This window comes from Ailuropoda melanoleuca, chromosome 12, assembly GCF_002007445.2.
Source record: "Ailuropoda melanoleuca isolate Jingjing chromosome 12, ASM200744v2, whole genome shotgun sequence".
Lineage (NCBI taxonomy): Eukaryota > Metazoa > Chordata > Mammalia > Carnivora > Ursidae > Ailuropoda > Ailuropoda melanoleuca.
In genome coordinates, this window is record NC_048229.1 from 62,681,850 (window position 1) to 62,695,827 (window position 13,978).

A 13,978-nucleotide genomic window follows, 5' to 3' on the forward strand; every position below is an offset into this window, starting at 1 on the left:
TCCAACAATCTGCCAGTGCTTGTAAACATCTGCAGATCCTGCGTTTGGGCTGGATGGTGGGGTGAGGGATGAGCAGAAGGAAGTGGCAGTGGGTGAGTGAGAATGACGGAGGGCAGCTCACACAGCCTGCCCCCACGCACCCAAGCACACAGAGCAACCAACCCCTGACTTCCCTCTTTAGGATTCAAATGGCTCTCGAGCTCCCTTTCTGTGCGGGCCTTGCCCAAGGCACTGGAGAAACCCAGGGACAAGACAGAGAGGACACAAGTCTTGCCCTCCAGGGGCTCTCCTCCTGTGTGGAACCAGAGAGAGTGAGTGTAGGTTCGGGAATTGCTTGGAGCAAGCTGGATCTAAGTTCTGGCTCCACCCCTTTTACCACCTCTCTGCCTCAGCTTCCTCATCTGTAAAATGTGAGGGAAAGACAACACCCACCTCTCAGGTTGCTGTGATGATTAAATGAGATCATGGTGCTTATAAAGGGTGTAGCGCCGGACCAGGGCTGGTCAATGCTCACTGAGAGCTACCTTGTATTCACATTGCTTCTCTGTGGAGAAATTGCCCCAGGGCCCCTTCCTACAGTCCCAGCCACATCTCTGGAACAGATACACAGAAGAGGGGCCCCTCCCCCAGCCCCGGATTGTTTGCCCCTCGGCCATGAATACCTACTTGCTAGATCTGTCTCTTCCTGACACACACCGGCTCCCTTCTCTGCAATGTTCAGCTGTTGATACGCCTTCACCCTGCATAAGCTGTAGGTCACGGCCTGCTTTGAATACAATAAAGTGATCCAGAAGAAACCAAGCATCGTTTTAGAGATAGGAACATTTTAATTTATCAAGATCCAAAAAAACATGAGCTCTCAAAGCCCAATGCCTGGTAGCCGCAGAATAGCAGCTTGGCTAAGAGCGTGGGGCTGAGGCTGCCCATTGACCCTGCTCCCACTCTGTGGGCTACGTGACCTTGGGCAAGTTACTTCACCTGTCTGGGGCTAAGTGTCTCCACCTCTTAAATTAGGCATCCCATCTCAGGCCATCATGAGGTATAAGTGTGTGAGAAGGACCAAGCCTGGTGTGGGACACAGAGTAGGTGTTTCAGAGATGGTAGCTACTGATGCTGGTCTGTGGAGGGAGGGCGGCCTCTCAGGGGAGAGCTGGTACTTCGAGGCACAACGTCCTCTTGACCATGGGTACCTTTGTAGAAGCAGCTTGGGAAGAAAGTCTGGGATAGAGGCTAAGCTTGATTTATCCTCTGTCCTTGGCGCAGCTGGTGTAGGGGGACAGGGAGGCAGAAGGGTGGGAAGGAGGGCTGTCACCATGTTATTTCTCTGCAGTCATATATATCTTGTTGATAAAATGGGCCCTGCATTTAGAAATTGGAAGAGTTTCCCTCATAATTTAAAGCAGCACCTACCTCTGCCGGTCACGGTGACTGGAAGATTGATTCCTTGACCGGCCATGCAGGTGGATGCTGGCGCCAACTGGCTCCATCTGCAGGCACGGGTGATGCCATCTCTGCGCCCAGCTGATGAGACTGGCACTGCCGGGGGGCGAGGCTGTCGTCTGCTGCTGAGGTGGTGGAGGGCGGGGTGGCTTCAAGGTGACACTGAGGGGCCGGCACCTCAGCAGCGCGTTCTGCGTGCCCAGCAGAACAGGCACACACGCTTACGTCCAGCTGTAGGTGTTCATGCTGGGCACCCATAGCCTGGATGGGCCAGCTCTCCAGGAGCACGTCTGCCTTGAGTCGTGGATGACCAGTGTGACCCAAGTCATTGCAGCAGCGGGGACACACTGAACGGGACAGTCTGGAGCCCTGATGGCAGTGTGGACCCCACACACGCCTACCTTCTCCGAGGAGAGCTGATGTCCCTGACACTCCCCAGCCCTGCCCTTGGCTTCCAAAGTGAGAGGCTACCTGCTGAGGAGGAAGAGGGTGACATCAGTTGGACAGCTGGCTAGCCTGGACTTTCCAGTAGCAGCGTGACCATGGCTCAGCTCCAGGCCCAGCCAAAGCCCTGGCCACTGGCTCCGGAGCAGTAGCACGGGGCACTGTGGTCACACTAGACAAGCGGGGTAAAAGCTCCACTTCCTGACCAGGTGCAATCACCGCGCGGAGCGCTGTTGGAAAGGATGCCGAGGCTGCCTCCTAGACCAAACAGGAGAGAGAACCATTGTCACTTAGTAACGTCTGCCACCCACCTCGACTGAGAAAGAGCGGCAGGCGTGCTCCATGTCCACAGCCAAGGGCTCTAGTCCTAAACTGAGGTCAGACTGGACAATTTAAACGGATCTCTTTTGCCTGAGAGAAAGATAAGGAGGAGAGCCTCACTTTGCCACCTTTCGTCTGTGGGTCTTGAGGAAAAATGGACAGCCTGAGCTGAGAGTACCTAGCTGACAGCCACGGGAACTGAAATAAGAATCGGGCACTTCCTCAAAAACCCAAGCAGTCACAGCCGGTCAAAAGCAGAGATGAAACAGAATCCCGTACCTTGTTGAAGTCTCCAGCTGTTACTGCCGCATCGTTGGTTTCTCCCTTCAGTGCGTCAGCCTTTGCTCCCTGCATCTTAGGGCCATGTTCTCAGGTGCATATAGGTTTATAATTGTTATAACTTTGTGATAGATTCCCCCTTTTGTCATTATAAAATGTCCCTTTTATCTCTAATGACATTTTTTTGTTTTAAAGTTTATATTTTCTAATTATTAGTATAGCCACTCTGAGAAGCCTTCTCTGCTCTGATCCAATCCCCTGATATGTCTCAGCTACCATCTGATTTCCCCGGAACCCCCTGGGTAGGTTTCACCCCAAGGCCGGAGGCCAGTGTTGGAGGCCAACAGAGTTGGTCCTCATACTTTGATGCCCCGCCCCCCCGCCCCAGTCCATCAACCACCCCTTTCCAAGATCTTGGTAAAGTTGCCCTTCCAACCTCAAGTCTTGATGGAGTAGAGTCCCTGTCTAGTACTGAGTCTTGAGTTCAAGCCTCAGCTCTGCCACTGATTTGCTGTGTGACCTTGGGCAAGTCTATTGCCCTTTCTGAGTTTCTCTTTTCCTATCTGTGAGTTAGTTGAGCTCTCAGGCCAGGGCTGGAGAGGAGGGAAGGGGAGGCCAAGCCCCAGTAGCAGAGGCTCCTATAGGCAGTAGAGCAAAGCGCTCCTCCCTTCCTGCCTCACACAGGCAGCCAGGACACAGGCCATGGGGCTGAACCTAGACTATCCTCCATTTATTTAGGGACAAATAATTCACAGGGAAGCGGGGCTGGAGGAGGAAGTGTGGCAGAGCCTGTGCCCCAATTCAGTGTCCTCTCTCTCTGTTCGCAGTAGCTCGGTATAACCGCACCAGCTACTTCTATCCCACGTTCTCAGAGAGCTCGGAGCACAGCCACCTGCTCGTGTCTCCTGTATTGGTGGCAAGTGCAGTCATAGGTGTGGTCATCATCCTCTCCTGCATCACCATCATCGTGGGCAGTATCCGCAGGGACCGGCAGGCCCGGCTCCAGCGTCACCGCCACCGCCACCGCCGCCACCATCACCACCACCATCGCCACCGCCGCCATCACCATCGAGAGTACGAGCAAGGATACGGTGAGTTGCCATTCACCCCGGGGCCCAGCCTCCTGTCTGATTGTGACTGCCACCCAGGAGACATGCAGGAGGTGGCAGCTCTCTCATGGGTGGGGCAGGGTGGTCAGGAAGAGATCAGAGGCACTCACCAGAACACTCTCAGGGGCCTGAGAGGTCCAGTAGTCTGCCGAGGGTGACACTGAAGGTCAAAGGGAGGGTGTGGTGTTACTCCCCAGCCTTGGCCAATGTGGGTCCAGCTGTATTGACAGCTGGTCCAGCTGGTGCCCGGATGCAGGGATGGAGGGAGAGAGGGATGGGTGAGCGGGATAGGAGGACAGACGAGTAGGGGGATGAGGAGATTGAGAGGTGGGGTGGACCGGGCGGGGCAGGTGAGTGGACGGACCAATGGCTGAAGGGAAAGATGGATGAGTGGGTGGGATGGGAGAGAGATGGCTCAATGGGTGGATGGAAGGACACATGAAGAGAGGGTGAATGGCTGCAGGGGTGGGTACAGGCGTGGATTAGGTGGGCTGTGTGAGCGCGTGGGTAGATGGGATGGGTGGATGGACGGATGGAAAGATGGATAGATAGGAAAGTGGAGGGATGGATAGGTGGGGGCTGGGATGGGTATATGAATAAGTGGATGGATAAATGATGGTGTAAATGATGAGTGAATGAATCTACCCCCAGAGGGCCTGCAAAGTGCACACAGAACTGACTGTAGAGTTTCCCAATTAGGGGGATCTCCCTTACACAGAGGTGGTCTAATTCTTGGGCCGACCAGCCCCGAAAGTGTCCATCTGGCCAGAAGGCCTAAATCTTTTACAGAATGCAGACACCTGACACTGTCTTACACTTGGAAGGGGCCCATTTTCCAAAAGCAGCAAGAAGGAGCCCATTCAATTCCTGAATGGTTGTCAAGAGCAGGAGAAAGCCTCCCCTGAAGCCTGATGGGGCCTCTGCCGGGAGCTGGGGGGCTGTAGAGAGGCCACACCACACTGCAGGCGAAGCAGTCTGAAGGCTCCGGAGCCATGGCAGGGCCCGGGAATCTTTCCTCCTCTGGGACAGGCAGAGCTTGAGAGAAAGAAAGAAAAAAAATTTAAAAACTAGTTAGGTTGGATCTCATCCTCCTGGACCTTGGGAGGCCTGAAATCCACAGCCCCCTCCCAACACGCCCTGATTAACCAGCAGCTTTGTGCCCCAGCAACCAGCAGCTAACTGGTTGAGGAAGGGGCCACCTTTTAACAATTAGCCCCCCCCCAAGCCACTGGGGAACTGAAGCAGGAGGGAACTGAGCAGTGGGCGCTCACTGTGTGCTGGGCACTTTTCACGCATCATCTCATTTAATCCTTACCATGGTCCTGGAGGTAGGACTACTTTTTATTACCCTCCCAATCCACAGATAAGGAAGTTGAGGTTGGGGCGTTCCGGCTGCTATAAAAAACATACAAGAAATGGAGTGGCTTTGTAAACAAAAGAACTTTACTTCTCCGTGCTGGAGGCAGGGGGGCTCCCAAGATCAAGGCCCCTTGCAGATTTGGTATCTGGTGAGGGCCCACATCCTTCTCACTGTGTCCTCAAAGGGGCGAGCTAGCTCTCTGGGGTCTCTTTTATGAGCCACTGATCCCTATTATGAGGGCTCCACCCTCATGGCCTCATCATCTCCCAAAGGCCCTACCTTGTAATAGCAACACCTTGGGGGTTCAGATTTCAATATATGAATTGGGGGGCAGGGGGGACACGAACATTCAGACCATTGCAGGGTGCCGAAATAAACTACCTAGGGCCACCCAGCTGGGTGGACCCAGATTGGAGCCCAGGTAGCCCGACCTGGGTTCCTGCAGGCTCCCCACTGCACAGAGCTGCCTCAGAAGGGCCGATGCCCGCATCCCTGAGGGAGGCTGAAGGTGTGCGGGAAACAGCAGCAGGGGCCCCGTGTGGGCCCAGGGCCCTATCTGGCGGATGCACTCAACCTGGGGGCCCTGCAGACCGGGATGTTGCTCCTCTAGCAATGAGCAGAGGAGCAGGAAGCGGGCCCTCTAACACGATACAGAGGGATATCACATGGCAGAGGACAAGTGGCCGCGTGGAGGAAGGTGCAGCAGCTCAGTGGCTCTCCCTCACTGCCCAACAAGGGAAGCTAAAGAGAAGAGTCAGCATGAATCAGGCGGGTGCTGAAAGCCCAGCCAGCCCAGTCCCCTCTAGTGTCCCCAGAAGCCGAGGATCCCCGGAAGACAAGCCAGGAGCACTGCCCAGACCCAGCCTGGCCTGCTCCTACGCTTGCAGCACCAGCCTGACTCTTGAGGAGTACAAGGCTCCTGCCCGGGCATGCCCATCCAACAAGAGGCCGGGGGGACCCCACTCTCCACCCCGGCCCCCTGCGCTGCAGGGTGCCATGGGTCAGACCCAACACAGCCAGCCTGCCTGCCTCCCATGGCCCGACCCTTGCCTGCCCCTCCTCCAGCTTGTCGCCAAGCACCTCCTTCATGCTCCTCCCCACCCCCACACCTTTGCACATGCTCTTCCTAGACCCACAATGCCATTCCCCATACTTCCCCCAACTGACAAAAGCCTACTCGTAGTTCCAAGCCCAGCTCACATGCCACTTTCTTTTGGGAGCTGCTCTGACCCTCTCATCCCGCCCAGGCAGGGCTGACTTGCCCTTCCCTGTACTTGCTTGATGTTTACCCACACTTCCACCAATGCCCCTGTCATGGGATGGCTGGGCTGCATCAGGAAAAGCAGGGCCCATCGCCCAGAGTAGGATCTCACCCAGAGAAGATGCTCCGTGGGCCAGGGAAGGAATCACCCCATTTCCTCCTCACTGCAAGAGCTGTGCTCGCCCATTTTATTTTGGTTTTTTAGTATTTTTTTAAAGTCATCTCTATACTCAACATGGGGCTCAAACTCACAGCCCCACGATCAAGAGTTGCATGTTCCACCGACTGAGCCAGCTGGGCGCCCCCGACCCATTTTAAAGACTGGGAAACTAAAGCACCTTCTTGAACAGCCTGAAAGTCCCAGACCTAAGCCTGGTACTTAGAGCATGGGAGAGGGGCCCACAGTAAACCCCAAGCTGAGGTTTGAGAGGTCAACCGTGGCCTGGAGGAGAGAGATGGGCCTGGAGGCCACAGGGCAAGGCCCTGGCCCTGATCTCTGGAGTGGGGGGGTGACCGCAGGTCACAGCCCAGCCACATCCAGCATCAGGCTTTGCTGCCCATGATGACTGGCAGCGCCCCAGCATCCCTGTCCCCATGGGTACTCATTTGTGGGGTTCCCATCTCCCTGCCCCACTTATGCCCCAGCTCTTGCTTTGGCGCCTCCCTGGGGCCTCAGTGGGGAGCCCAGAGGCACTGATGCGCCCCTCCCCCAGCTTCCTCCAGCCTCCTGGAGGGTGCGCGGGGCTGCCTGGAGCCTGGGAAAGAGGCCAGAGAGAAGAAGGTACACTGTGCATAGCTGTGGGGAGAACGACACAGCAGCGCGCCGACAAGCACCCGCCTGGTGGCACTGCGGACCCTCTGTCCTCCAGACACCGCCTCCCCTGGCTACACTGACTCAGGCTCTGCTGGCCTACCTTCTGCAGCTCTGCGGCCTCTGTCCAGACTCCTTCGTAGATTCCTCGTCTCTGAGGAGAGGACTCTCAAGGTCCCTCAGAGCCCAAGCCTTGGCCCCGGGTCTTGTCTCTGCACCCACTCCCGACTCCATCGCAGCCACCGGCCAGTTTCAGGCACCACCTGTCACCTTTGACCAGGGATCCCCCAGACATCTCTCCTCAAGGTCTCACAGGCCCCTCAGAACCAGGGATCCAAAACGGCCTTCATCTTCCACGTCTTACTGTGCGGCCTGGGGAAGGTGGTCTCACCACTGTGTACCTCAAGGGAGTCACCAGCACAAGGAGTACATGGGGACCCCCCGCTAAAGGTTACTGTGAGGGAATCAGCACAGTACCTGGCTTGTGGGTGTGTGCTCAATACATGTTAACTCATTTCATTCTTTTTCCCCCAAGAAAACCTGAGCCAGGGCCACGTCAGTGACACTGGCCACCACCCCTTGCCAGCCGCCAAACTGGCAGCTGCCAGGCATTCTCCACAAGGCTAACAAAGTGACTGACCTGGGAACACTTCCATCCTCTGCTCAACGCCCTTCAGTGGCTCCCCATTGCCCTCAGGACAAAATTGGCCCTCCTCCGCCTGCCCATGGAGCCCTTCTGCAGTCTAGCCAGGCTCAGAGAGAGGAGCCAACACCTGTTTGAGAATGAATGAATGAACGGATGAATGAAATTCTATTTCTATAAGATGGAAAGATCTTCAGCTTTAGGAAACAGTTTTGGTCTCTCACTTGCTGGGGCTTTAGAGCAAGTGGCCTCACCTCTCAGTTTCCACATCAGAGAGGAGGTAGCCACAGTGCCTCTCCCAGGTGTGAGGGTGAACGTGGCCATGAGGCTAGAACACAGTAGGTGCCCATAGATGGAAATTCCTGCCCCCCACTCCCAGGCTCATCAAGGGGTGTTAACCTCGGATTTGAGTTAAATCATGAGCTGAGGTGTTTCTTGATTTTGGTAAGAAGGGGATAGGGAGATCTCACTCCCCATGAGGTGGCTAGAGGGACTTGCAGAGGCCTGGGCCATCGGGGTCTGTGCTGATGGGGAGGTAGGGAAAGGAGAGGAGATAAGAAAAGAATTTGGGGAGCTGAAATGAAGAGCCGGGGGAGTCTTTCCAGCTGTTCCTCAGGAGCTCTGTCTGGACTGAGCTGGGTCCACGCAGGATTGGGGTCTGAGCTAGGTGAGTGCCTCAGGGCAGCCCCAGTTTCCCGAAGCTGCTCAGCCTCTGGGCCCAGGGAGAGAGGGGAACGGCAGAGTGGCTCACCTCTGTTAGCCCTCAGGCACCCCGGTCCAGGACACAGCCTTAGCTTTCCCGAGGTCTAGACAAGCCACAACCTCCTGCATGGTGGATGGGCCCCTCCCGGCCCTGGAGCCCAGAGGCCCATGTCCCATTTCTGTCCTCACCCTCTTTCATGCTTTCTTCTTTCCTGAGTTTCTTCCTCAAGTTCTTCCAGAAATTCTCACCCTTCAGCTGGTGCCCTAAAGGGAAACAAATCTCATCAGCTCCTTTTTATAGCATGCGTTATTGGGTACCTTTTTCCTAGTAGAAAAGTAATACATGTTCACCGTGGAAAACCTTTAAAATACAGAAAATATAAAGAAGAAAATAAGGGTCACGATCCTGTCATCAAGACAGAGCCACTGTTGACGTGTCCGGAATATTTTCTTCCGAGAGCTTTCTCGATGTCCATAGATAACCATGGGATTATACCTGCAGATAGAGTTTCACAGCCAGATTTTTCTATTCACCGTTGTATGAGGACTGGGGAAAAGAGATTAGGGGAGTGGAAAGAACGGTTTTTACAGTTACACAGACTGTGCATGGATTCCAACTCTGTGACCCGGAGCCTCGCCTTGTAGAATGCAGAATGGGGACAGACATCCTCAGTCTATAAAATGGGGATGGACAGTGTTGCTGACCTCAAAGAAAGGTCATGAGCCCCACCCCAGACAGATAAGCCCCACTCCTGATGCTGAGTCCTGCTCTCTGAGAGGAAGAGCCCGAGGAGAGCCCATTGTGGGTGGGGAGACCTCATGACTCAGCCATCTTTGCAGCTGCCACTGTCCTGTAGCCTCTACTAGAACTGTCGGAATCTGGGAGGTGGAGAGCTTCATAGAGTGAGGAGGAGGATATCCAGCTGCCCTCTGGTCCTACCAGTAATTTGTTGTATGGCCTCTGGCAAGTCACTGAGTCTCTCTGAACCACACTGGTGCTGAATGAATGTGCTCTATCAGCACCTCGTAAGCAGTGTTCCTAGATCTAAGAAAAGAAGATTCTGTGGTCAGATGCTGCACAAACGCAGTCAAACGTAATTCTCAGCTGCAGGACTTTTCAGAGCCTTTAATGTGCTAATATGTGGTAAACATACAAACAAAACAGAAGTGAATACAGTATATGGAGTGACCAGAATTAATTACAGAAATGCCCTTTCTTCTGGGATAACTAAGGGAATAATGTGTGGTTGGGTGCGGGGAGTAGGGAGGCCTGACCCCAGAGACCTCTGCAGCCCTCATTCCCTGGCTCCCCAGTTTTCATGCCCCACCCCAGTTTTCATGCCCCAGCCCTTCTCCTCAGTTTCAAAGCTTCCTTTTCACACCACACTCCTCTTTCTAATCTCCTTCCTTGGCTCAAGCTGTTCTGTTCCTTCTGCCCCGTCTGTCGCTCTTCTCTTGGCTAATTCCTAGATAAGACTCAGCTTTAGGAGCCCCTCCTCCGGGAAGGCCTCCCTGACCTCCAGGCTGGGACAGCTCAACACTGTTCCCACAGGGCCAGTACCGTATCTGTCAAATCTCATCACACACTGCTCAGTAACCGGCTGTCCCCAGGACAGGCTGCTCACCACCAGGGGAGCCCCACCAGGGAAGAGCCAGCTCTGCTTCCTCTCTGAGACCCCACGCCCAGCACAGCATTGGTGCTCACATTCTGGGACTAGCTGAGAGAATGACGGGCAGCTGGGCTTGGTGAGGGACCAGATGGCGAGTTGGAGAAAACAGGTTCTCAGTGGCCTCAGGTAGACACGTAGGCACCTCCCTGCTTCCGATCTAAAGCCCAGACTGAATGTCTGTCCCCTGCAGTGTCTGATGGGCACACATACAGCCGCTCGGGCCACAGGATACGCTACACCTGCAGCCCTGCTGAGGATTGGTCCCCACCGTTGGACCTCAGTTCTGATGGGGACATGGATGCCACAGTGCTTCGAGAGCTGTACCCAGATTCTCCACCAGGGTAAGGAGGCTGCGTGGGGGAGGAGGGCATGAAGGAGAGGGGCACTGGGTGTGAATCCCCACCCCCCGTGGGAAATAGCAACATCACCCCCAAATGGTGTAAATGCAGAAAATCTCTGGGTGTGGCCATCTCCTGACCAAGCAGGTCCCAGTGAGGCAGGGCGTGACACAACAGATGTCACTAGAGAAGGAAAAGCTCAGCTCATTCAGGCTGGGGCTGGGGTGGAGGGTCCAGGCCCCAGCTCCTTAGTATGCACCTCAAAACCCAAATCACATGCACTGTGTCCACACTGCACTCATGGCCATCAGGTGGCCTGGTCCCATTGGGGAATTCTTCTCTGGGGGGCCTGTGGGTTCTCCCTGGCACCCTCAGGCAGATCACCAATGGGTTAGTAGTTGGAAAAAGGAGAGGTCAGGGCCTCCATCGCTTCCCTACCTGGAGAACCTGCTGGCCCCACAAAGAGCCATACCCCCGTCACCCTTTACCCCCTGCCCCCTGGGGGCAACAGGTGCTCTCTTGCCTTGCAGCTATGGGTTTCTGAGGAGCCCTAGGTTCTCCTTCCTAAGCCTGGAAGGGCCACCAAGGAGTGTCAGACAGCCCAAGGTTGCCGCCCCCAGCACCACCCACACTCAGTGCCAGCCAGGGAGCCGCTCCATCGGCAGCGGCCACTGTCCTGAGCCATCTGAGACCCAGAGTTCAGTGACTTGCTCACACAAGTTCACACAGAACACAGGCTGAGTTGGGACCCGAATCCAGTCTCAATGGTTCTGGGGTGCCTTTCCTGGGGGGAGCTGAGGGGTTTCATTAGAGCCGGCAGGACAAACTACAGGGCAGCTGTCACTGCAGATCGGGTCCCAGCCCTCGGGAAAGACCTCCACGCCTGCCCCTAAGGCCAGGTTCCAGAGCCTTGAGGGAGCCTCTTCTCTTGTAGTTATGAGGAGTGTGTGGGGCCAGGGGCCACTCAGCTGTACATCCCCACGGATGCACCACCGCCCTACTCGCTGACCGACTCCTACCCCATGCTGGATAGCGTCACGAGCGCGGGCAGCGGCCACAGCCACGGCCGACACCAGCAGGCACAGAGGATCCTGGGCCAGGGTGGCCTCCGCACTGTCTCCATGGATACCCTGCCCCCTTATGAGGCTGTGTGTGGAGTCAGCCCTCCGTCAGGTCTGCTGCCGCTGCCGGGACCAGAACCAGGGCCAAGGAGCTCCCAGGGCTCCCCCACCCCAACCCGGGCCCCAGCTTCTGGTCCAGAAAGGATTCTGTGAGTGACCCAGCCAGCCAGGTCCTGCCGGTCCCTCGGGCTGAGCCACAAGGGCGTGCACACACACGGACACACACACAGGCTCACAAGGGCATGCGCTCACACACACACACACACAGATATGCACACACAGCACTCCCACGTGCACACACATATAGTTTGTACACCTACACACATACACACACGTGCACACACACTTCCACATACATAGTTTGTACACACACACACTAACACACCCATGTGCACACACACATCCAGATATGCACCACACATGTACAGACATGTGAATACACACAGGCCCCCCACATCCACACAAACCTATCTGCTAAGGTTTCATTAAAAATGAAGCTCTCTTGACCTCCCGTCTCCTCCCCAGCCTGTTGGTTATGCCTCTGCAGACAATGCTGGGAGAAGACAGGTGGAGAGGGACAGGGCCTTGCTCCTCCCTCTCCCTGGCCTGTTTGCCTCTGCCCCCACCTGGCAGGCTGTGCCCAAACTCCGATTCTGCCTCCAGAAACTGCTCAACCATCCCAGGTCGGCCGCCTGCCCCCCGCACCCCAGGGCGGCGTGCCCTCCTGGTCGGTGGGACAGGCTTCAGTGAGGTTCAGCTACACACTGTACCTCTCCCTCGATTCCAGGGCAGCCACAATATCACCACCCTGCCACTTATGGGGTGAGGGACATGGGTCTGGGGGCTCAGGCACAACCTGGGGGCCCTCATCACCCACCCTGCCCCCTCCCTAACCCAGTGCCCCCAGCCTCATGGCGCTGGCGGAGTTATTTTGGAGGCCCCCACCCCACGCGACAGGTGATGAGCAGGGTTCTTGGCGGGCATGTGATAACGGCGGTGGTGGTGGGTTATAGCTGTCCCCGTGTCAGTCCAACCATGGCCCAGGGCTGAGGGTCTTCAAAGAAGAGAAGGGTGGCCTGGGCACAGCTCTGAGGCAGAGACGTGGCCCCTTGCTAAGTGTGTGCCCAGCTGACCATCATGGCCCGAGTTTGGGCTGCCCCCTCCCCCACCCCGGGTGGCAGCCCCTAGTTGGGAATTGTGAGCCCATGTGTTCTGGCCCTGCGCTCCAGGGTGTTTGCAGAGATGAAATAGAGGGGAAGTGGGCCCCCTAAATACTAGCATGCCACCACGAGAGGTTGGATCTGGGCGTCACTGCCCGGGGGCACCCCAGAAGTGTGTCTGCTTAGAGAGTGGCCCACAAATCCCAGCAATTTCCATCAGAGACCATGCAAGTAACAGAGCTGATTTCTGAAGACCCAGCCTGCCAGAGGGTGGCAGCCCGAACATCTTTGCAGAGTGTCCCGCCAGCATTGCCAGCGGCAGGAAGTGGAATCCTCAAGTCCACCCTGCCTCCCCCCACCCCCACCCAGCCTCTACCCCCCATTTCCATTCCTCTAATGAAGGGCTAAGACATTTCAGTAATCCCTTTCTTGAGAAGAAGGGTGACAAGGATGGCAATCGTGAATTTTATTTTCTGTAGAAATAGGATTTCTTCTGGTGCAGCACGGAAAGGAATCCGTCCAGAGGTTCTGGCATCCCGGAGCACCCGACTCCACCAGGAAAGGGACCTTGTTTACAAGCAGTTCTGTCCGCCTCTGTGGTGTACTGTTTTCTAGGCAAAAAATATCTGTCTGTTGTACTGTATAGCCTTTAAATGCACTCCAGGGATGAGACTCTTTTAAGAAATGCATCCTGCTTCTGCAACCCTAGAGAGTACAAGGGGAAAAAAGATAAAAATCCCTAAGTACTCACCAGTGTTTGAGGGATGGAGCTAAACAGCTTTTCTTGTTCCTGGATTAAGCGCTAAATAAGCAACAATGTATCTTTTCTGTGTTCAAAATAAATATATCGTATCAATAAAAATGTTGCAAAAATAACATTCTTGAAGAGTGCATGGGGTGAGGGGCTTGCGCCTTCGCCATCGGACACTTGTGAGGAAAGTTAACATAAATAGCAGCAAACCCAAAATACCTTCCTTCTCTCAAGATGAGCAACCCCCAAATCCTTGTCACTTCCCTGTTGACAGGGCTATTGCGGTAGTCAGGGACTTCCACTGTTCGCTTTTTTTCTTAAGCTCCCTGAAACAGGGCATCATCTCTCTGAGCTATGGCCAGTGTCAGGGTCACCAACACGGGCCATCAGGTTGTGGCCCTGACTCCAGGAACACCAGGGGCTGCACATTTTCCTAGCCCAGCAGTTGACTCTCAGAACCCTGATGGTTTCGACTACCAGGAAGGTGGGGGTGGGGGAGGACTGTAATTAAACAGAAATGAATTGTTTTCGTCCCCTTGCAGAAATTCTTTTCTGTGTTCTCCAAAAG

General features: G+C 55.3%; 1 protein-coding gene and 1 long non-coding RNA gene across 4 annotated transcripts in view; one reads left to right on the top strand and one right to left on the bottom strand.

Moving 5' to 3' along the window:
• BEAN1 (brain expressed associated with NEDD4 1) overlaps positions 1-11,728 on the top strand; it is a 34,992-nt gene extending 23,264 nt beyond the window's left edge. For 2 of the 3 annotated variants that reach the window (XM_034638777.1, XM_019798827.2), the window contains 3 exons: positions 3,312-3,575; positions 10,231-10,381; positions 11,313-11,728. In XM_034638777.1, coding sequence (XP_034494668.1) covers positions 3,312-3,575; positions 10,231-10,381; positions 11,313-11,652 — 755 coding nt within the window. In that variant the 3' untranslated portion in view covers positions 11,653-11,728. The remainder of the gene's footprint in view (positions 1-3,311; positions 3,576-10,230; positions 10,382-11,312) is intronic. The other variant, XM_034638778.1, reaches the window with a different exon arrangement.
• On the bottom strand, positions 3,538-8,683 carry LOC117795206. The gene is made up of 3 exons (XR_004619092.1): positions 8,560-8,683; positions 7,666-7,798; positions 3,538-4,628 (listed from the first exon to the last, which is right to left on the bottom strand). It is a non-coding gene; the product is annotated as an uncharacterized LOC117795206 (long non-coding RNA).
• Positions 11,729-13,978: the final 2,250 nt, after the last annotated feature.